At 43.9% G+C, this 23,986-nt stretch overlaps 1 protein-coding gene and 1 long non-coding RNA gene across 5 annotated transcripts; one reads left to right on the top strand and one right to left on the bottom strand.

The window, feature by feature from the left end:
• Positions 1 to 3,780: 3,780 nt before the first annotated feature.
• Positions 3,781 to 20,268, top strand: LOC127311834 (uncharacterized). 3 transcript variants are annotated; one of them, XM_051342312.2, is made up of 10 exons: positions 3,781 to 4,086; positions 4,941 to 5,155; positions 5,293 to 5,369; positions 7,885 to 8,797; positions 8,868 to 8,944; positions 15,882 to 16,075; positions 16,202 to 16,779; positions 16,850 to 16,926; positions 18,598 to 18,893; positions 19,342 to 20,268. In XM_051342312.2, exons 2-10 carry the CDS (start codon positions 5,048 to 5,050, stop codon positions 20,004 to 20,006), a joined length of 2,985 nt encoding a protein of 994 aa, XP_051198272.1. In that variant the 5' UTR covers positions 3,781 to 4,086; positions 4,941 to 5,047; the 3' UTR covers positions 20,007 to 20,268. The 3 variants fall into 3 exon arrangements, with proteins under 3 accessions (XP_051198272.1, XP_051198271.1, XP_051198270.1); XM_051342311.2 differs by having other exon boundaries at positions 3,787 to 4,086; positions 4,953 to 5,155; positions 19,336 to 20,268; XM_051342310.2 differs by having other exon boundaries at positions 3,787 to 4,086; positions 19,336 to 20,268.
• A 1,524-nt stretch (positions 20,269 to 21,792) lies between these two features.
• LOC127311836 (uncharacterized) lies at positions 21,793 to 23,184 on the bottom strand. 2 transcript variants are annotated; one of them, XR_007857932.2, is made up of 3 exons: positions 22,953 to 23,184; positions 22,766 to 22,827; positions 21,793 to 21,915 (listed from the first exon to the last, which is right to left on the bottom strand). It is a non-coding gene; the product is annotated as an uncharacterized lncRNA (long non-coding RNA). The 2 variants fall into 2 exon arrangements; XR_007857929.2 differs by having other exon boundaries at positions 22,766 to 22,822.
• Between the last annotated feature and the right edge of the window lie 802 nt (positions 23,185 to 23,986).

The raw sequence follows: 23,986 nt of genomic DNA, 5'->3' as shown, positions 1-23,986 counted from the left end.
TACGTGGGATGGCTGGTTTTGAAGACAAAGGGAAAAACTTTCCGTTTTCAGCCAGGTGGTGTGTTCTGGCAAATGTGTCACAAAATTGTAATGGTACCTAGCAAAGACATAATCGAGCGGTGTGTTTCAGCAAATGCCAGAAAATAACAGTGTCCTATTTTCCTTAAAGAGCATTGTGTTTACTATAATTTATTAAGCAGAGATTGCAGAGACTACTCATAAGAATGAAAGAATCACATGTTAACGATGAGTCTGGTGAGGCAAGGCTAACCCTAGGGAGCCCCTCTCCGTGCCCAAGTCACTGGCGTTGGTACAGAAGCTTGCTGGCTCATGATCTTCTTTTCAGCAGCGTGCAGGCGCAAAGGACGAATGGGGGAAAAGCTGTAGCTGCAGCTTGCCGATGCAAGTGAACACGATATGCCACCTTTCTTTATCGAGGTGCCCTGGTGTGGTGCTCTTGATAATTTGCCTCTCTTATGGTTACAAAATTGTCCTACTGCATGGTTTTTTCTGCTAGCAAATTGTAATGGTTTGTTTTTTTCGCAGGAGTATAACAGACTGAGACCATAAAGTTACCGTGGAGCTGATTTGTTTCTTTTTTCCTTCTCACCTATCAGAAGGCCAACTATAAGAATGTCCCAAGCTTTCAGTTTAAAGAATATTCCAAGGAAGGCACCAGGCTTATTCTTATTCATCTTATGCGAATAAATTTTTGCTCTATCTATTGCTGGTTCCAAAAGTTGCTTGGATAATTCTATGACATCTTTTGTATGGCTACTTTCAAAGATCTGACTATCTTATAAGCTTGTTGGGCTCTTGGCATGTCATGATCGATGAATGGTTTTCTTCTTCAGTGACACCTGTGCAGAATGTTGCTTACCACATGCATTTTTTGAAAAATTAAATATATCTAATTCTTATATAGAGGTGCTTGTTCTCATGCATGTGAGCTATTAACCTACCACTACGGTTAAGATATTCGAGGAACATTAGTCCAAGAACAGTTATTTCGTGTCCACTACAAAAGGTTCTTTTCAATCAGTACTGTTGTGTTAATATTAGTACTAAAAATTTCTGACGTGATCTTGCATTTCTATATTGTTTTCCATTTCAGGGGCTAAGAGTTTTTGTTTTCCTTATATCATTGGAACTGTTTATGATTGCCAGGTGCAGAATGATTTCCCGAAGATTTTATCAACAACCACTTATATCACTTGGTTACTAGAAGGTTTATCAGAAAATGCTAACTCCAAATTCAATATGTACAGATAATTTCTTTCATGTGAAAGCACAATGTTCTCCATCTAAAAAGACATGGATCTAGGATTGCAAATGATGGTCTGCCCTAGATACCCACAAGTTGTGGTGCCGGTTTAATGATTCTTCAAGTCAAACAGTTTGCAGGTCAGAACACTTATTCTACTTATGTGCTCTCAGCCTCTCACACATGAAGCACCTATCCCAATCACATCCACTGTGTAAGCTCAGTTTGCCAATTATAACTTTGAATATGCTTATTTTCTAGCCGACCTCATTCCAGTTGGCTGAATTTAACTAACATTTTGGTGGCTGCACCCTTCTAGCTCTCCAATAGAACTCGTAGTGTGCATGTAGAGTGGATTTAAAGTAAGGCATCAAGTTAATTCTCGGTTCCGTATTTAGTTGTTGTACAAATTTAAGGCCTGAAGCTCTTGTTGCTTATAGGGAAGTGTTGGCTATTTTGAGAATAAGAGGCTTATGATTTTCTTTTTATCATTTCCATCCTGGGATAAATTGAGTCGGAACTACGTACATAATTTTGATTTAAAAAAAATGGAGAACTCTCAGTTTAGAAATCCAGTCATGTTTCATTAACACACCCTCTTCCTCACATAGTTATGTCGACAGCTTGCTGCTAAATGCAGTGGTAAGTTCCTAAGTGAAGCTAAACTATTTCTCATCTTTGAATGTGTTCTGTTTGTTTTAGAAAAAAATGTGTTCTTCTGTCAAAAATAAAATAAAAAATGTGTTCCATGGGACAATTTCTCTTCTTATTTCTTCCCTAGCTATTCCTTTTCTTGAATAATCATAATTCGTGTTGATCCCTTTTTCTAAAGATAAATGCGTTTGTTCTTGATGAAAAGAAAGACCCTTGGGTATGGAATGATGAATTCGTCCGTCCTCGGCTGTATCAAATGCTAGCTTGACAGGCCTTTTTTCTTGATACTATCATGTACTTCCTCCCTCCTACTACTATAATATAAGATATTAGTACATTCAACAATATATGCATATATTGGATGTAATAATGTGAATTATTTTTAATTCTATTTCAAAATGTCAAAAATTCCAAAAAAATCACCTGGGCCTACATCCAGACACTCTATCTTTGCTCACAAAAATGCGCGGGAAAAAAGACATGTAAATGGACCATGTAAAAAATTCAAATTTTTTTTGTAAAGGTATTTTGAAACACCGAAATTTTTCTTTGTGTGCGAACATAGTATGTCTTGAAGTACACACAGATTTTATTTTTAAAATTTTAGACTTTTTTATGCAGAGAGTGTATCTACACCTATGAGAAAAAAAAATTCGATGTAATTAATAGCATATTATATTATGGGACAAACGAAAAATCTAATAGCAAGTATAATGGGATTTAAACAATCATAACATTGATGAGTATATTATTCGAAATGTGGAACAGTAATATCTTTTACCCATATATTTGCGAAAATTTCATTTGTTTATATCAAACAGGACGGGCGCGGCAATGCGCGCCACTATGGTCTAGTATTTCATAAGAGATCATCACTTAGATAAGGGAAGACAACCTTCTCTCTTCATTCTCTCTCCTTCAACTAAGCAAAAATCTGACTTGGCAATCATAAGGGAAGGCTGACATCACCCAATTGTACGTGTCCTAATATGCTCAAAGTGCATTTCCCAAATCCACGCCCCTACCCTCGCGTCGGGGAATTTTACTTTTTGCACCTGTTTACTTCGCCACTCTATCTTTTGCCCTCTTTTACTTTGTGATATACTTTTTGCCCTCTTTTACATTGGCATTTGATGATTTTCCCTTTCTAGCCTATTTTCTCTGGTTTTGAGGATAAGACTACAAATGAGGGCCAAAATACCCCCAGCACTCTCTACTCTTCCACCGCTACCGCCGTTGAGCTGGCCGTCTGCGCCGGCCTGCTTCCTTTCTGCTACTCCCACCTCCACGTCACATACTCATCCTGCGAGGTGTGAGGAACCACTCACACGGCCCAATGGCTCGACTGCTCGATGTCCCCTTGCCTCCCAGTCAACTGGCTGCCCCGGTCTCCGGCTCCCGGGGAAGTGGATCATGGCGCTGCCTAGTAGTGCGGCAAGCACGGCTGAAGGGAGCACGGGCAGGCGCGCATCGGCAGATTGGGGGAGCGCAGCGTGGGGCCATGGCGCCATCCCCTCTTCTTCCTGCTCGGCGCGAGCATCAGGCTGCGGAGCCTCAGCGTAGAGCAGCAGCTTGCTGCGGACGGGGAACAGCGGGACGCAGGTGGCGGTGCCAGCCCAGGTGGCCTGTGCCCTTGTACGGGCGGATATGTGTGCGACTGAGGGGTTGGTTGGGAGCAGCGGTGCGAGGAAAAGTTCTTGCAACGGCGGCGTGGACATGGCTGTATCGGCAGAGCTTCCTGTGATGAGGAAGACGCTAAGAGGAGGGCATACTGGTCTTTGTGATGTAGGCCCGTGTTAGTAGGGGCAAATCATCAAGTGTCAACGAAAATTGGGGCAAAAAATAAACTGAAAAGTAAAAGAGGGCAAAAAATAGAGTGGCAAAAAGTAAAATTCCCCCTATTATCCCCGTCCCCGTCTATTCTCCGTCCTCGTTCTCGTACGAAGCCTATCCAGACATCTCCGCGCGAGCGGCCGGCGGTGGGCAGAGCGACGGCGAGAGGAGCAGCGGCGAGCGGAGTGGCGGCCAGTGGAGCGGCTGCGGGAGGGGCGGGAGAGCTGGAGCATCTTACAGGCGTGTGGGGATGGATCCCGCCTAGCCGCTCCACATCAGATCGCCGCAATTCTTGGAGTACGACCGGCGCCGCCATCTACTACGGTTCATCTTCGGTAAACTCCCCTGTATCTCGCCCTTTCTTTCTACCCCTGCCTCACCGCCGCTTGCCCGCACCGCAGCCGTCAGTTAGCTGCAGTTCTGAACCTCATGCCGGGCACTGTGCTGTGGTTCCTCTTGCGCGTGCAGCTGCTTCCCGGTTCGCTAGCTCTACATGATGCTCCAGATCGGGTCAAACCGCCGAATAGTTGCATGTACTTCCCATCCTTTTCTGTGTAGCGAGCCGTATACTGCGTCTTGATGCCAAATAAGCCAATAGTACATTGGTCGGCTCTGCTTGCAGCTCGCTCTACATCTTTTGCAAATTTGCATTGATTCGGTTGATCTGTTCGTATTGTCTTCTTGGCAGATTTCACTTCTTTGCTTTGCTTGGCTGACTATTTCCTCGTTTCGTGCAACAAACTAGTTCACAAAACGTTTCAGATATGCATTCGTATGATCGTATCTAGTCTAGATTTGTAGTTCCTGTTAGAATCAACAAATTACTAGTTGTACATATCAATACATATGATGATTCCATCTGGGTTTCTATCTAAGCTCTCAACTTTGCATTTACATTGCAACTTTCTAATATATAGTAGTACAAAGTTAACATGGACTGCTCATTTGGATGGATTAGTCTACGATGCATTGACTATATATCAACTCCCAGGTTTGACAATTCACTCAAAAATGTTTATACCCTTCTCCCAAAACTCTGAACTTCTAAACTCCTGTTAAGGTAAAGTTCAAAAGTTGCATGACTAGTTAGCTGCAGTTCTGTAGATATAATTGTTGTGATAGATCCTGTTTGTTTTTCTTTAATTCACTGACAACATATAGCAAAAAATAAGTTTGACATGTTTTTCAGTTTTTTAAGCAGAACACTTTCCATTGTCTGAAGCTTGGTGTTGAAGAACTGATTCTGATGCCTGGAGGTTTGTTTGGAAAGAAACGCGCCTAGGGCCTCACCGCCCGATGGCTACCGCCGCCAACCGGGGCGCGGGCAGCAAGTGGACCAGAGACCCGCAGCTCGGAGACCTGGTCCTCGCCAAGATCAAGTGCTACCCTCCCTGTCCAGCCAAGGTCCAGCCTACACTCCTGCTCTCCTACCTGCTTTCTACTTCTTTCATGCCCACATCTCTGCCTGCCTGAATCCTGATATGTCTACGATGCTGACCGTGTGCTTCAGCCATGGGGGTTAACGCTTCTTGCCTATGCAGGTGAGTAGGCCGGAGGACTGGAATCAGGTGCCGTCTGCACGCAAGTTCTTTGTCCTCTTCTTTGGTACCAACGAGATGTAAGACCATCATGTTGCTTCATCAGTTGCTTGCTCTTTTTGTCGCCATGTTTGATGGTATTCTAACCGCTAATTCGACCGTGGAGGATTATCGTATTCACAAGAGTCACGCGTGCCGGATGCATGCGCTACCTCAAACTTGCCTTTTTGTGTCTGATTTGCATTTATCATGCATTCTCAGAAAGTCTTCTAGCAGTTGCGCAATTACTAACGGTCAAGATCGCGCGAAGGAGACGCTAACACTTTCTTGTAGTTATTAATTTATTTATCCCCAATTTATTTCGTCAACCTCTACCTAACCCAGGCATGTCAAGGCACGTCACGTGTGGGTAGGGTGACTTCTTTTGGACTTATAGAGCAGCTTCTAGGTGGCAAACCGCTAAAGCCCAAAAGATCAGCCCAGTTTCTACACAGCTTCCTCCCACCGTGAAGCCCATTTTCTGTACGTAGCAAGAAACTGGTCGAGACCAGTTTCTAGGAGTTTCCCGAGCTTCTCCAGCCCGAATCGACGAGTGAGACCAACGCCCAGCCCCCGCATCGCTCGAACCCCCACCTCCCGCATCCCTCGAACCCCTACCTCCCATGGCGATTGTTTGACCCCGACCTAGGGTTCCGCCCTCGCCGCCGCTCCCTGACCGCTGACCCCGCCGTCGTCACCGCAGCTCTGGCAGGGCAGCAGCGCCGCCGCCCCCCGCCGCATCCCTCCTTTTCTCGCCCCGCAACGGCCGCTTCTCCATCTGCAGCAAGGACGGTGCCCGCCTGCATCCACGCTGACGATCTCTCTGCTCCGCTCCCGCCGGCCGACCGTCGACGCGTTCCTCCTCCAGCGGTGATCTTCCCCACCGACGCCGACCTCGAGCTCATCCAGCTCGAGCTCGCCCCAACGACCTCGATCTCTCTGCTCCGCTCCATCGATGTCGTCCTCACAGCCACCGGTACTAGCTCGTTCCAACGTTTGTTCTTGTTAATTTGACATTGTGCTAGTCATTGATCTTCTGCTAGTATGATTCTACTAGTAATGCCCGCTGTGCTAGTCATTGGATCAGGAGGACCTGGGCACAAAAGAACAAGGCGTAGTATGTTGCTGCTATGAATTTGTATTGTTGTCACTCTATGTCATTTGAATTTGTATTTGTAGCAGTACATGTGAACCTATGTCGTTGATTTATATTGGCATGAATTTGTAGCAGTACATGTGAACCTATGTCGCTGATTTATGTTGGCATGAATTTGTACCAGCACATGTGAACCTATGTAGCTTCGGATTTTCTTGATTTTATTATCATCCGACTTTTCATAATTTTCTTGATTCAATTCTAGCTCATTATCTACTAAAAAGCAACATATATATGATATCATCACTTATTTAAAGCACATATCAAATCTTGGGCTTTATAGATATTTTACAACTCAACACAACAAATAAGCTATAATTCCAGAAGCCCAAAAGAATAGGCGTAACTAGCTTCTGCTTCTAGCCACCACAGTTTCTGCCCACCGAAACACAGAAGCCGGCTTATGCATAAGCATAAGCCCAAAAGAAGTCACCCTAAGTAGTAGTTACAAGCTTTTTATTTCAGGTGCACCAGTGCTCTGTCTATTTTAGTGAAATATATTTCTTCTTTTTTTGGCAAGATGGATTTTACATGTGCACTAATTGACGGAAGAGGGTAATCATAGATGTTAAAATTTTAAGGCCTCTATCACACTCTTTTATCAGAAGACGAAGTTATCATTTGATTCTGATTTGAATAACAGCTTGTACTGTAGAATTTGCAGTTTTCAATTATGCCTTTTTATCTTAACTTGAGTATTATGTTATCTGACGTCCTTCTCGGGTTGATACATAAACTGGAGATTCTTTGCCATGTGTACTTTAGTATACACGTATTAATCAATATCTTTAGTGTGAAAGTTTAAGTTGTATGAATAGTGGCACCAGCAATGATATAAGGTTGTGAATTGCTGTGCAAGGTCGATCTATTCTTTATAGAGTACTTTCACGAGTTGTTTTCTGAACTTCCGACTCTTTGTTTCTAATTAGAGTAGTATTTTCTACAACAACAACACATCAAAGCCTTTTTCCCAAGCAAGTTGGGGTAGGCCAGAGTAGTCTTTTCTGTTATCCGTAAATACTCTTTTGACCACCCACATATAGCTTACCCTGTGTAGCAAGCTCACCTAGAAAATTTTAAGTATTCTATTATTCTCTCTAAATTTTGGCAGACAATGATCTTAGACCAGTGTAAGTTACTTTGGTGCGAATACAGAAACTAAGTCATTTCATTTGATTGATTCCTTTTAGCTTATAAGGTGCTTACTGAATGGAGAATTTCTTTAATTGCTTTAAAAACCTTCATCACTCTCTGTAGACACAAGTATACAACATTTGTTTGTTTCCCCTGCTGCCCTCCACATCTGTATTTTCTTTGCTCTTTTGAGCTTACTGTGACAACTTTTAGCTGGCTAAAGTATAAGTATTACTTGATTACTAATGAGGGAATATCTCCTGCAGTGCTTTTGTAGCTTTGCAAGACCTTGAACCATTTACGGAAGAAGTGAAGAATGACTTGGTAAATCAAGCACGAGAGAAACGCTTGCCAAAAAGATATGCGAAATATCTTGAGGAAGCCTTGGTGGAGATATGCAAGGCCTATGATGAGTTGCCAAGTTCATCTGAAACTGCAAAATCATCTAAAACTGGAAACGGTTTGTTGCCTGACCGAACTCTTGGTCTGATTGAAAAACCTGCAGAGCACCTTATAAAGCCACCTGATGACGATGGGACACAAATGTTGGAACAAACAGAAGGTGGTTGTTTTATGGGCAACTTGAATTATTTGGGGCACATTTCAGGAACTGAGGGCAATGTGAAAGATTGTGGTAATGACAGAAAAGATCCTTTTCCAACAACTTCTAAAAGGAAAATGCCTGTAGGAAAGGATTCGGACCATCCCAAGGAAAAGAAGCATGTGGCATCAAAGTCAGCTACCAACCTGCACCTTGAACAAGAACATTCACCAACCGCTCCGTGCTCTGATAGAGAGACCAAAGACCAGAAAGTTGGGAAAGAGAGCCATCCAACTGAAGATTTAGTTTTGGACCCAACTGTACAGATAGTTCTTGAAGTGCCAAAGAAATATACAACTGAGAAGCAGTTGAAGGCTGCTGATAGGAAGGAAAAGAAGCATGTCGATGCCACTGGTATTTCTACGAGGACAGCTCTTGAGGCTCTACCTGTTACTGTACCGAACAATAGTGCTGAAAAAGAAAGCAGAGGATTTGAAAAGTTGAAGATGATGATGAAACCATCAGTTACGGACAAAACAGAGAGAAAGGGCGCCAATGGCAGCAAATGGACCAGAGACCCACAGCTCGGAGACCTGGTCCTCGCCAAGGTCAAGGGCTACCCTCCCTGTCCAGCCAAGGTCCTGCCTACGCTTCTGCCTGAATCCTGTGTTCTTCAGCCATGGGGGTTAATGCTTCTTGTCTCGACAGGTGTGTAGGCCAGAGGACTGGAATCTGGTGCCGGCTCCACGCAAGTTCTTGGTCCTTTTCTTTGTCACCAAAGAGCTGTAAGGCCATCATCTTGCTTCATCAGTTACTTTCTCTTTTTATCATATTTTGACCGTATTCCTAAGTGTCACGTGTGCCACGTTCTTGATGAATGTGCTACCTCAAACTTGCCTTTTTTGTGTCTGATTTGCATTTGTCATGCAATCTCAGAAACTCATCTAGCTTGCGCAATTACTAGCAGTCAAGATCACGCGCAGGACATGTAAAAAAAAATGATCACGCCCAGGAGACGCTAACACTTTCTCGTAATTATTTAATTAAGAGAAATTTCCTTATTTGACACTGCCTCAAAATGAGGTTCCCTATTTGACACCGGACAAAAATTTCTTCCCTATTCAACCACTGCCCAAAATTTCCTTTCCGATATGAGACTAGTGCGTTTTGTTCACTAATGGTGTTAAAGAGAGACATGAAAATACCTTTTTACCCCTGGTGCATAATATGACAAAAAAAATGTGCGCCAATTTGACTTTTTTTACCCGTGCCAGCATTCTGCTCGGCAATTTATTAAAGACGCGTACCAGCAACCCGAAGCAGAGGCACGTCATCCAAGCACCTCTCCTCGTACCGTCTCTTTGCTGACCACCTCCTCAAACCAGACTAGGCCGCTCTCACGTCCGTGTGCAACCGTCCCGATGTTCGCAGCCTCCTCTCCGCTAATTTCTTGCATGCAAGCAATCGCTCTCGGAACTCAGAAGTCAACCACAAGTAGTAGACATCAGCAGCTTCATCTCTGATCAAAGGGGCACTCAACCCGAACATGCATGCCTCCCTATCCATGTAATACATGTACCTGGGTCTGATTTGCTTTAGGTAGCATGCAAGGACGAGGTTGCATGCATGTTAGGAGTCCGGGTCTGATTTGCTTTAGGTAGCATGCAAGGACGAGGTTGCATGCATGTTAGGAGTCCTTCTGGATATGTTGCTGATCGCCGCCGGCCGCCCTAGCATGTGGTCCGCACTGTCACCAAAGTATGCATGATCGCCACTTTTGTGATCTCACCGCCGGCCGCCGCCGCAACTGGCGCTGACACACAACCCGGTCTGATTTAGGTGTCCAGACGGGCGTGTAAATTCAATGTAGTAACAACTTAATGCAGCATGTGCAATTTGGATCAGAGGGTTGAAAGCAGGCGGATAGACAGATACACAAGGCTCCGGAAGAACAGGGTATGTTGCCTCTTGGTTCGATAGGACTTGCTCAGGGTATTTTGGCCCACCTATTTTTTTTCGAACGGAACAGAACTAACGGGCGGTGTCAAACAAGGAAACAATAGATGTCAAATACAACAACAACAACAACAACAACCAAGCCTTTCAGTCCCAAACAAGTTGGGGTAGGCTAGAGTTGAAACCCATAAGATCTCGAAGCCTAGTCATGGTTCCGGAACGTGGATAGCTAACTTCCACGCACCCCTATCCATGGCTAAATCTTTGTCGATATTCCAAACCTTCAGGTCTCTCTTAACGGACTCCTCCCATGTCAAGTTTGGTCTACCACGACCCCTCTTAACATTCTCATCACGCTTTATCCGTCCGCTATGCACTGGCGCTTCCGGAGGCCTCCGTTGGATATGTCCAAACCATCTGAGACGATGTTGGACCAACTTCTCTTCAATCGGTGCTACCCCAACTCTCTCCCGTATATCGTCGTTCCGTACCCGATCCTTCCTTGTGTGGCCACATATCCATCTCAACATGCGCATCTCTGCTACACTTAACTGTTGGATATGTCGTCTCTTTGTTGGCCAACACTCAGCGCCATACAACATCGCAGGTCGGATAGCTGTCCTATAAAACCTGCCTTTTAGCTTTTGTGGCACTCTCTTGTCACAGAGTACGCCAGAAGCTTGGTGCCACTTCATCCAACCAGCCTTGATTCGGTGGCCCACATCTTCATCGATATCGCCATCCTTCTGCAACATGGACCCCAAATATCGAAAAGTGTCTCTCTCGGTACCACACCGCCCATCAAGGCTAACCTCTCCCTCCTCGTGCCTAGTAGAACTGAAACTGCACCTCATGTATTCAGTTTTAGTTCTACTAAGCCTAAAACCTTTCGATTCGAGAGTTCGCCTCCACAACTCTAACTTTCTATTAACCCTCGTTCGGCTATCATCGACTAGCACCACATCATCCGCAAAGAGCATACACCATGGGATGTCTCCTTGTATATCCCTTGTGACCTCATCCATCACCAAATCAAAAAGGTAAGGGCTCAAAGCTGACCCTTGGTGTAGCCCTATTCTAATTGGAAAGTCATCAGTGTCGCCATCGCTTGTTCGAACACTTGTCACAACATTATCATACATATCCTTGATGAGGGTAATGTACTTTATTGGGACTTTGTGTTTCTCCAAGGCCCACCACATGACATTCCGAGGTATCTTATCATAGGCCTTCTCCAAATCAATGAACACCATATGAAGGTCCTTCTTTTGCTCCCGGGATCTCTCCATCACCGTCGTACCAAGAAGATGGCTTCCATGGTAGACCTCCAGGCATGAAACCAAATTGGTTTTTGGTCACGCTTGTCTAGCTTCTTAAGCGGTGCTCAATGACTCTCTCCCATAGCTTCATAGTATGGCTCATCAGCTTGATTCCACGGTAATTAGTACAACTTTGAACATCCCCCTTGTTCTTGAAGATTGGTACTAAAATACTCCGCCTCCATTCTTCGGGCATCTTGTTTGACCGAAAAATGAGGTTGAAAAGCTTAGTTAGCCATACTATCGCTACGTCTCCAAGGCCTCTCCACGCCTCGATGGGGATACCATCAGGACCCATCGCCTTGCCGCCTTTCATCCTCCTTAACGCCTCCTTAACCTCAGACTCCTGGATACGTCGCACAAAGTACATGCTGGTATCATCAAAGGAGTCGTCTAGCTCAATGGTAGAGCTCTCAGCCTCTCCATTGTAAAGGTTGTCAAAGTACTCCCGCCATCTACGCTTGATCGCCTCATCCTTCACAAGAAGCTGATCATCTCCGTCCTTGATGCATTTGACTTCGTTGACATCCCTCGTCTTCCTCTCCCTAAACTTGGCCATCTTATAGATGTCCCTTTCGAATTCCTTCGTGTTTAAACGTTGGTAGAGGTCCTCATACGCCCGACACCTTGCTTCACTCACCGCCCGCTTTGCAGACTTCTTCGCCACCTTGTACTTCTCCATGTTATTGCACTCTGTCCGGATATAGGCATACGAGCAGTCCTTTTCTCCCTAATAACCTTCTCGGACCTCATCGTTCCACCACCAGGTACCCTTAGCTTCCCTTCTACTTCCCTTAGTCACCCCAAACTCCTCTACGGCGACCTTCCGCAAGCAGGTCGCCATACTCGTCCACATCATGTTTGCATCGCCTCCTTTCTCCCAAGGGCCCTCCTTAATAACCCTCTCCCTGAAAGCCTGGGATGCCTCACCCTTGAGCTTCCACCACTTTGTTCTAGCGACTTTGGCGCGCTTACCCCGCTGGACACGGATCCTAAAGCGAAAGTCAGCAACCACCAGCTTATGTTGAGGGACAACACTCTCTCCAGGTATCACCTTACAATCTATGCAGGCGCGTCTGTCTTCTCTTCTAGAGAGGACAAAATCAATCTGGCTAGAGTGTAGACCACTACTGAACGTCACTAGATGGGATTCTCTCTTCCTAAAGAGGGTGTTAGCTACGACCATGTCATAGGCTAGAGCGAAGCTCAGGACATCTTCTCCTTCTTGGTTCCTGATGCCATAGCCAAAGCCCCCATGCACCCTTTCAAAACCTGTGTTAGATGTACCCACATGGCCATTGAGGTCTCCTCCTATGAAGAGCTTCTCACCAATAGGTACCCTCCTAACCAAGTCCTCCAGGCCTTCCCAGAACTCCCTCTTGGTGCTCTCATTGTGGCCTACTTGTGGGGCATACGCGCTGATAACATTGAGGACTAAGTCCCCAACAACCAGCTTGACAAGGATCATCCGGTCCCCTTGCCTCTTGACGTCCACAACTCCATCCCTGAGGCTCTTATTGACCAAGATGCCTACTCCATTTTTGTTTGAAGTTGTCCCCGTGTACCACAACTTGAAACCGGTATCCTCCACCTCCTTCGCCTTCTGTCCCTTCCATTTGGTCTCTTGGACACATAGGACATCAACACGCCTCCTCACCGCTGTATCCTCCTCACCGCTGTATCAACTAACTCCCGTAACTTACCCGTCAGGGACCCTACGTTCCAGCTACCTAAGCGTATCCTCCTAGGCTCGGCTAACTTCCTTACCCTCCGCACTCGTCGAGTCAAATGCGGAGACCCTTGCTCATTTTTCACTACACCGGGGCGTCGGTGCAGCGCGCCACTAAGGATGCGGCGACCCAAATATGGAAGAAAATTTTGTCCAGTGTCAAATAAGGAACCTCATTTACAGTGTCAAATAAGGAATTTCCTCTTTAATCATTTATCCCCAGTTTATTGCCCCAAACTTTACCTAGCCCAGGCGTGTCGAGGCACGCCACGTCTATGTAAGTAGTTACATGCTTTTTTACTTCGGGAGCACCAGTGCTCTGTCTGTTTTAGTGAAATTGTATTTCTTTCTTTGGCAAGATGGATTTTACATGTGCACTAATTGATGAAAGAGGGTAAATCATAGATATTAAATTTTAAGGCCTCTATCACACTCTTTTTTCACAAGACAAAGTGATCATTTGATTCTTATTTGAATAACGGCTTGTACTGTACAATTTGAAGTTTTCAATTCTGCTTTTTAATCTTGACTTGGGTATTACATTATCTGACGATCCTGCTTGGGTTGATACATAAGTATACATAAGCTGGCATTCTTTGGCATGTGTATGTTAGTATGCACGTATTAACTCATCTCTTTAGTGCAGAAGTTAAGTTGTGTGAATAATTGCATCGGCAATGATCTAAGGTTGTGCATTGTTGTGCAAGGTCAGTCTAGGAGGTACAATTCTTTAGACTGAAAGAAGAAAGTAGTACCTTGCCGAGTTGATTTCTGAACTTCCGACTATTTGTTTCTAATTAGAGTAGTATTTTCTGTTATCCCTAAATACTCTTTTGACCAACCCCATGGCCTTCTGTTTTTTTCACAATAGTAAAAGTGGTAATGTATTCAATTCTCCTGTAACTTGTGCCTGTGTAGCAAGCTCACTTGAAATTTTTGAGTGTGCTATTCTCTCTAAAATTTGGCACACATTGATCTTTAGACCAGTGTAAATTTCTTTGGTGCTAATAGAGTAACTAAACCCTTTCATTTATGGACAGAGCTACACGGCGGCGCCGCATGGAAGTGTCCCGCGTGCGGCGGCCCATGCATAGTCTAATTAACTTGTGTGGGGCCAAATATGCCACTACATGCAACTCTGATATTATTCGCGTCTGTGTGTCTACATGCACACATGTGTCCTTGTGAGCATCAGGACGAGTTGCAAAAAATTATAAACGTGACTTTACAACTGATCGTAATGTGATTAATTGCCCAGTAACTAGCGTATGTGCCAAATTACTAGTAATAGCGAGATTAATTAGCCTTAGTTGCCAGGTTCAGTCGTTACTAGTAATTCCCAGATTACAAAAATGCCGTATCAATTAGGCCTAATTGACAAGGTCACTTATTTCTAATTTCCTGATTAATTAGCGTTAATTTTCATATTCATTAGGCCTAGTTACCATATTCATCACTTTTCGCCATGAAAAAAGGACTGGCCCTTCTAGTACCAAGGGAGTACTGTAAGTAAAAAATAGGACCGGCCCTAATTAATCTGGCAGCCAGTCTTATTTAAACTTGGCAATCACCGGCAATTAATCTGGCATTAGGATCTAAGTAATCTCGAAATTAGCAATATGACAACATACCTCTAGCTAAATCGGGCAACCACAAGTAATTAATCTGGGAATTACTGCTAAACTAATCTGGCAATTAGAAAAATGACAAATACTACCTAATTAGCAAAACCAGATGTAGTAGTAGGGGGAAAATCCGTGCTCATCCACCACAAATCTAGCCGGCGTGCTAGTCATCGGTGTCGAGCTCGCCGCTGCGTGCTTGTTCACCTCCTCCTCGCGTTCGTCAGCTGTTTCTAGCTCGTGCCCGTCGACGGCGGCCTGGCGGAGCCCTCCCCGCTTTGCGCTCGCGGCTCCTCCTCACGCTCAACAGCGACATCCAATGATCCAACTCGAGCTCGACGGCGGCAACATCCTCCTCAAGCTCGACGGCAGCCGAGCTCTCCCCCGGTCCGTGCTCGCGCTGGCAGCGTATCCTCGCACTCGTCGGCGGTGGCCCGACGGAGATCTCCTGCGACGCGCCGGCTTTTCGCCCTCACCAACGAAGGGCCGGCAGAGCCCTCCCTGCGCAACTCCTCCTGGCGCTCGCCGGTGACGGCTGGGCGGAGCACTCCCTGGGTCGCGGCTCCTCCTCGCGCTCACCTGCTGCGTCCAGGCAGCGCACTCCCTAGGTGGCGCCTCCTCCTCGCCGGCGGCTCGCCGGCTGCATGTCCGGCGGCGGCCGCTTCCTCCAACCTCCCCAAGCAGCGCTTTCCGTGGTGGTGTTCTGAGAGAGATAATAATGAGTGGTTCTATGTTTTTTTTAGAAGAGGAAAGGAGTTCTGGTAGGGGTTCTGTGGTTGAGAGCACTCCACGCGTGGCTCTTAGGGAGACGGATGACTTTTTTCCGCCGCACGCTTCGTTCGCTGGTGCGGCGCGTGTATCATTTTCCTTCATTTAATTGATTCCTTTTAGTTTATAAGGTGCTTGCTAAATGGAGCATTTCTTTAATTGCTTTAAAACCCTTCATCACTCTCTCTAGATACAACATTTGTTTGTTGCCCCTGCTGCCCTCCACATCTGTATTTTCTTTACCATATTGAGATTACTGTGACAACTTTTGGCTGGCTAAAGTATAAGTATTACTACTTAATTGCTAATTAATGAATATCTTCTGTAGTGCTTATGTAGCTTTGCAAGACCTTGAACCATTTACGGAAGAAGTGAAGAATAACTTGGTAAATCAAGCACGAGAGAAACGCTTGCCGGAAAGACATGTGAAATATCTTGAGGAAGCCTTGGTGGAGATATGCAAGGCCTGTGATGAGCTGCCAAGTTCATCTGAAACTGCAAAATCATCTAAAACTCGAAACGGTTTGTTGCCTGACCGAACTCTTGGTCTGATTGAAAAACCTGCAGAGCACCTTATAAAGCCACCTGATGATGATGTAAAAGGTGGTTGTTTTATGGGCAACTTGATTTATTTGGGGCACATTTCAGGAACTGAGGGCGATGTGAGAGATTGTCGTAATGACAGAAAAGATCCTTCTCCAACAACTTCTAAAAGGAAAATGCCTGTAGGAAAGGATTCGAACCATCCCATGAAAAAGAAGCATGTGGCATCAAAGTCAGCTACCAACCTGCACCTTGAACAAGAACATTCACCAATCGCTCCGTGCTCTGATAGAGAGCCCAAAGACCAGAAAGTTGGGAAAGAGAGCCATCCAACTGAAGATTTAGTTTTGGACCCAACTGTACAGATAGTTCGTGCTCTTGAAGTGCCAAAGAAATGTACAACTGAGAAGCAGTTGAAGGCTGCTGATAGGAAGGAAAAGAAGCATGTCGATGTCACTAGTATTTCTACGAGGACTGCTCCTGAGGCTGTACCTGTTACTGTACCGAACAATAGTGCTGAAAAGGAAAGCAGAGGATTTGAAAAGTTGAAGATGATGATGAAACCATCAGTTACCGATAAAACAGAGAGAAGGGGCGCCAATGGCAGCAAATGGACCAGAGACCCACAGCTCGGAGACCTGGTCCTCGCCAAGGTCAAGGGCTACCCTCCCTGTCCAGCCAAGGTCCTGCCTACGCTTCTGCCTGAATCCTGTGTTCTTCAGCCATGGGGGTTAACGCTTCTTGTCTCTACAGGTGTGTAGGCCAGAGGACTGGAATCTGGTGCCGGCTCCACGCAAGTTCTTGGTCCTCTTCTTTGTCACCAAAAAGCTGTTAGGCCATCATCTTGCTTCATGAGTTACTTGCTCTTTTTATCATATTTTGACCGTATTCCTAAGTGTCACGGGTGCCACGTTCTTGATGAATGTGCTACCTCAAACTTGCCTTTTTTGTGTCTCATTTGCATTTGTCATGCAATCTCAGAAACTCATCTAGCTTGCGCAATTACTAGCAGTCAAGATCACGCGCAGGAGACACTAACACTTTCTCGTAATTATTTAATTAAGAGAAATTTCCTTATTTGACACTGCCTCAAAATGAGGTTCCCTATTTGACACTGGACAAAAATTTCTTCCCTATTCAACCTCTGCCCAAAATTTCCTTTCCAAAATGAGACTAGTGCGTTTTGTTCACTAATGGTGTTAAAGAGAGACATGAAAATACCTTTTTACCCCTGGTGCATAATGTGACAAAAAATTGTGCACCAATTTGACATTTTTTTTTCTTTACCTGTGCTAGCATTCTGTTCGGCAATTCATTAAAGACGTGTACCAGCAACCCGAAGCGGAGGCACGTCATCCAAGCACCTCTCCTCGTACCGTCTCTTTTCTGACCACCTCCTCGAGCCGGACTAGGCCGCTCTCACATCCGCGCGCAACCGTCTCGACGTCCGCAGCCTCCTCTCCACTAATTTCTTGCATGCTAGCAATCGCTCTTGGAACTCAGAAGTCAACCACGAGTAGTAGACATCAGCAGCTTCATCTCCGATCAAAGGGGCAGGCAACCCGAGCATGCATGCCTCCCTATCCATGTGATACATGTACCTGGGTCTGATTTGCTTTAGGTAGCATGGGAGGACGAGGTTGCATGCATGTTAGGAGTCCTTCTGGGTATGTTGCTGATCGCCGCCGGCCGCCCTAGCATGTGGTCCGCACTGTCACCAAAGTCTGCATGATCGCCACTTTTGTGATCTCACCGCCGGCCGCCGCTTTGTGCGATCACAACTGGCGGTGACGCACAACTTGATGCAGCACGTGCAATTTGGATCAGAGGGTTGAAAGCAGGCGGATAGACGGATACACAAGGCTCCGGCTGAACTCATCTCCTTAGTGCAGAAGTTTAAGTTGTGTGAATAATTGCATCGGCAATGATCTAAGGTTGTGCATTGTTGTGCAAGGTCAGTCTAGGAGGTACAATTCTTTAGACTGAAAGATGAAAATAGTACCTTGTCGAGTTGATTTCTGAACTTCCGACTATTTGTTTCTAATTAGAGTAGTCTTTTCTGTTATCCCTAAATACTCTTTTGACCACCCCCATGGCCTTCTGTTTTTTTCCAAATAGTAAAAGTGGTAATGTTTTCAATTCTCCTCTAACTTGAGCCTGTGTAGCAAGCTGACTTAGAAATTTTTGAGTGTGCTATTCTCTCTAAAATTTGGCACACAATGATCTTTAGACCAGTGTAAATTTCTTTGGTGCTAATAGAGCAACTAAACCCTTTCATTTAATTGATTCCTTTTAGCTTATAAGGTGCTTGCAAAATGGAGCATTTCTTTAATTGCTTTAAAACCCTTCATCACTCTCTCTAGATACAACATTTGTTTGTTGCCCCTGCTACCCTCCACATCTGTATTTTCTTTACTATTTTGAGATTACTGTGACAACTTTTGGAAGGCTAAAGTATAAGTATTACTGCTTGATTGCTAATTAATGAATATCTCCTGCAGTGCTTTTGTAGCTTTGCAAGACCTTGAACCATTTACGGAAGAGGTGAAGAATGACTTGGTAAATCAAGCTCGGGAGAAACACTTTCCAAAACGATATGCGAAATGTCTTGGTGAAGCCTTGGTGGAGATATGCAAGGCCTATGATGAGCTGCCGAATTCATGTGAAACTGCAAAATCATCTGAAACTGGAACTGGTTTGTTGCCTGGCCAAAATCTTGGTCTGGTTGAAAAACCTGTAGAGCACCTTATAAAGCCATCTGCTGATGGTGGGACACAAAAGCTGGAACAAATGGAAGGTGATAGTTTTATGGACAACTTGAATAGTTTAGGGCACATTTCTACTATGGCATGGCGTGTAGGTTTGACTGCATGACCTTTTATCTTTAGCTGTTGGACGGTGGCATTTGTGCTGTTAGTTCTTTGCATGTACGCATGTTGATACAATACTTTTAATGCCTAGTTTTTTTTTCTTCATCCTTGGGTCTGCGGTTGTAAAGGTGTATGTGCTTGCCATTTTAGGCTGTGGGTTAATAATTAGTTACTTAGTGGGATGACCAGCGATGATTAGAGCAGCAGTGCTGGTAAGATACATTTGCTATTTTGGTTTTGCCTGATTCTGAATTGTGTGAATTCTGGACAGTTTGCTCCTTTTTTCCCTTGGTTTTAGATAGTGAGGATCTAGGCAGGGTCTTCTTTGTTTTTTGCTAAGTTTGATGTCTATTTTTTTTATTGATCTAGGTGCAGGGCCAGTGGAGATATGTGTGTCTCGTCATCTCATCTTGGGGGATGTTGTCGAGCAGCTCGGTGGATCGTCAGTGGTGTACCAGACGGGGAATACTGAAGCTGGCTACGTGAGCAAAGCTGAACCAACTATTCCTGTTGGGTGTTGCCTGGAGTTAAAGAGCACACAGGGCGCAGAGGGATGTGCGGCCGAGCATGCCAGTGCTGCCGGAGAGGATGCGGCTGGTGAACTGATCCATGACTTGAGGGTTCGCTCTGGTGGTCGAATCAAGGATGCTAACTGGAGGCAGTCTAATCGGGCCCGACAGCGGTTAAGGAAGGTGCGGTTGTCTGTAGGCAAGCTTGCTAGCAGGAACTTGAAGCTTGGTTCGTCTCTTGACAACCTGATGGTGGAAAATTGTGTGTTGCGCTCTTCGTTAAGGGTATCTACAAAGAAGAACGCTGAATTGGCTGCAGCGGTTGAGTTGTTGGATACGAAGAACCGGGAGCTTACGGAGAAGATTGAGGTTCTTGAGCATGGCTGTGATAAAGCGCTGGATGACTTGAATGGCGCGGCCTTGGCCTTGTGTTCTCTTGGGGACTGCATGCAGCAAGGGGCTGTAGAAGAAACCGGTGGCATGGCCACTGGTGGGGACAGCAAGCAGCCAAGCACTGATGATTCTCTGTAGTTGTTGTGGTGACAACTCAGCGTCACGTTCCAGTGAGTAGGCAACACTCCTACTGCAGTAGACGTTTGCTCTTTTTGCTGCTGACGTGTTGGGAGATGGTGGTTTCTTTTGCCTCTGTGAATATTATGGAACATGTATGGATCAGTGTGTTTGTATGTTTCTGTTTATGTAGCACCAATGCGAACATGCATGTATTGCTCGTCAGTATATACTTATGTAGTATCAATGCAGAAACTAAAAGATACAAATCTTTTTTTTTTAATCTTTTATAATGACTATAGAGGAATGGCATAACTTAAAAATAAATATCAAGCGGTACACTATAACAGCCAAATGAACCAAATGGCCGTGTCTTATCACATAATTTATATGTGCATAGTGAGTTAGAGAAACGAGCTACAAACAATGTGAAATACCAAGAATAAGTCGATCTGGTGGACTCAAGCCTAAGAAGCTATTAAGCATGGAAAGAAAAATTATTTCTATAAAAACTCGGAACTCATCCGTGACCAAGTAGTCTATGTGTTTTGATAATTAGGACAAACGATGGAGGCGTACTATCATTTCCATAAAACTAACAATTTAAATGAGATAGCAAGAACCCAACAAATATTTATTTAAGTATTTCTCAAAATAAGATGTGGATTTTATTACACACACATCAAGTTGTCTTATAAATTCTTCAGAATATTTTCTACTTAATTATTTACAACTGGCCATTCTGATGAAAATTTCAAGACATGTATAAACACCAGGTGATACCTTCAATGCTAAAATTGTTTCTATTTCATCAAAATTCCAGGGTATAATTTTGCTTTTCCACATGCTAGGAATAATACCATTAGACATCATCATCCAATGTACACACACCTAATAAATTAATTATCTTCTACACACACTTAACGTCAAACATATTGAAAATTTGATGGGGATGTGGCGAGACAAACAGGAAAACTGAGCTCCCATACAAGAGGCCAGTTAGCTCACAAATCTCGGCAACATGGGCTCACTATACAGATGAGAAATGTGTCTAAAAACAGCTCCATTGTTCAGCACCAAGCATTGACCTACAAACCAATAAAGCTAAAAAATGAAAATTCAATTTATATTTTCAGTCAAAAATCAAGTCACCTCTAATAACAATAAATCAGTTCTAAGTATTTGTACACCACATAATTCTTGGCCAGATTATTTATGATTGATTGGCATATAATTATAGTTCCAGGACAAGGCTGAACATTCCTAAAGCACGAAACGGAGAACAACACAGACACCCCATATATCAAACAGAAAAAAAGTCATTGGAGCGTATGTGTAAGAGTAGTGAGGCCACCACAAGTTAAGGTTTCTCCAATAAAGTTACATGCATCATAAGTGCAACGGTTGATGATGGGTCGCAAGCATAGCTGCATAGGGGCCAGAAACTTCGAACAAGAAAAATTATGTGTTTGGCCGATAACCATGGCTCTGAACTGAACATAAGCAGAAGAAGGGCATATAGAAAAATCAAACTTTTCCGTCGATAATGTATGTGATATACATTAAATCCTTGGTTAAAAAGTGTATATGTAGCATGTATAGGAAATTACGTAGATGAACTGAGCTTAGAACTAACTCATAGGAGCTGAAGCTATTGACTTGTGCACGGTAGAGCTGAGCCGTTGCTGACCACTGCAATACCATGTACACAACTTGCCTTGCTGTACCGGGGCAGTGATAACCATCAAGTGGGTCGCTGCCAAAAAGCATGTGCTCATAATCGTACTCTAGATCTATCAGACGTTGTTCGCTTCCACTGCCGCCAATTCATTTAAGTTGAGGAGCTTAGGCTGAGACACAAATAGGCAGCTACACCGGCTGATAATCAGATTTTGCAAAAGGATACACCTGGCCTTTCTCCTATAGCAACCTGCAAAAATATAGGCACAGAGAGGTATGAATGGCGGAAAATTAATTCAAGGAAGAGAAAAACCATTTTACTGCAACTCAAACACCTAGGAAAAATACCAATATACACAGAGTTAAAAAAGCATACTTGGTGAAACCACAATAATCAACACAGAGAGGCAACCCTATTTTTTGGAGTTTGCTACTATATAAAAGATTATTGAGGGACCAGCTATCGAAATGTCATCTAATAAAAATGGCATACACACAACAAAAAATTCTAATGAGCATATGCCAGTTATACTTTGGATGTTGTGCTTCATGTACAGCGAGCCGAAGAAAAATGTTAAATGGATTTGTTGTAGGACAGTAACTACTGACTAAAGTGATGAACCTAACTAAGAAGCATATTTTTCACATCATATTAATATTAAACTACATTTGTATCTCATTTATCACGTGAGCATGTATATTAGCACGGTTAAACTCCAAGCCACTAATAGTAACCCTACCACCATATCCTGACAACATCAATATATAGTAACATTACATCGGAGATTTAATTTTAGTGGTACAAATAGAAGAACGGACAGTAGCATGATATATACATTAAGCAATATGAATGACCTTAATTGGCCTAGTTTCTTTGGCATCAGTTTGGGAGGGCATTGTGAGGTGTGACCTTATCTACTCTACGCTGTATGCTCCTGACACAAAATCTGTAGACGTGAGCACATTGTAATGAGATGTAGTTTCTAAGAACGTTCATCAAGAAATAAGCCAGCAAAGAATATGTGAAACCAAAAATAAGGAAGATAATAGTTGTTCCTAGGGGAAGCGAATAACTGGATGCAATTAAAAAAATCACTTACATTTTTAGCATGTGATGAGATCAGGAATACACCCAGTGATATCAGTGCCCTGCAGACCTACACTAAAAAGCATGGTATATCTGTTACACATCAAAATAATGGAACATGTGATGACATAGCTGCAGGTAATTTTAACTAAACAAAAAATATCCAACTTGCACTATGGTTCAAAGAATAAAATGCAAACCTTTACCTACTCGAAGAACAAGATTTCACCACAATCTTCCACTTAAAATGCTTGACTGATTCAAGTAAAGAGTGAAATAGTGAGTAGTTAGCACAATCAGCACCTAGAAAAGAAATCCATGGTAACAATCTGGACTGAATAGCACCTAGGGTAACCAAGGACACCACAACCTTGCCAAGGTGAGGACGAACGCCTGGCGATAGTGTCGGCGGCTCCTTCCGACGGAGCAACGGCTGGGTTCTTTCATACAATGGAGACAACCCGCTTCTCCCAAAGGTATGCATCAGACCATCAAAAGCAAAATACATCAGAGATGTCATCACCGTCGATTTTCCCTGCCCTACACCGCTGGCGGTATGGCCAGGCCATCGCTGCTGCAGGACTGTAGGAGAAGACCGATGGCCTGACGGAACACGGAACACAAAGAATTGGTGTTTTTTAGCATAGTTTATTATTGATCACGCTTCATACATGCTGAAAAATTGCAAGGAACGGTTAGTCTACTTTTGACTATAAAAGCAATGCAACATCTTCACAATTAAAACAAGTAACTTACTTCACGCCGAGTGTAGCCTTATATGGGCGCAAGAAATGCACAATTGTTTGCCCAAGTTACTAAAATGCACCCACTGAATTTAAATAATATCTTTCGTGTCTAAGAACAACGCAATAATTCTTCACTACAACCCAATCGAGTAATAAATAGGTATGTAGGGAAGGGGACCATGTTACTCACTGGGATACACATGAAATACCAAAATATGAGAACAAGGAAGTGAGCGGACAATTGGTCAAATGGTAGGAGCCCAGGACAAGTATAATAATTGCAGTTTATGTCTAATTTAGTTCTGAACCTATGAACAAAAGGAGAAAATTAACATCATACATGGTATTAATTTTTGAAATAAAAACATATTTCAGTGGTAAATGATAATGATAATCCAAATACTAACCTGATCAAGGTCCATTTGAATTGCAGTGCAAAAATTTCTTCCTCAGATCTTGAAACAAAGCATTTACAATTGGAAATAGAT

Source organism: Lolium perenne, chromosome 7 (assembly GCF_019359855.2).
Source record: "Lolium perenne isolate Kyuss_39 chromosome 7, Kyuss_2.0, whole genome shotgun sequence".
Lineage (NCBI taxonomy): Eukaryota > Viridiplantae > Streptophyta > Magnoliopsida > Poales > Poaceae > Lolium > Lolium perenne.
This window is presented reverse-complemented; position numbering and strand designations above follow the sequence as displayed.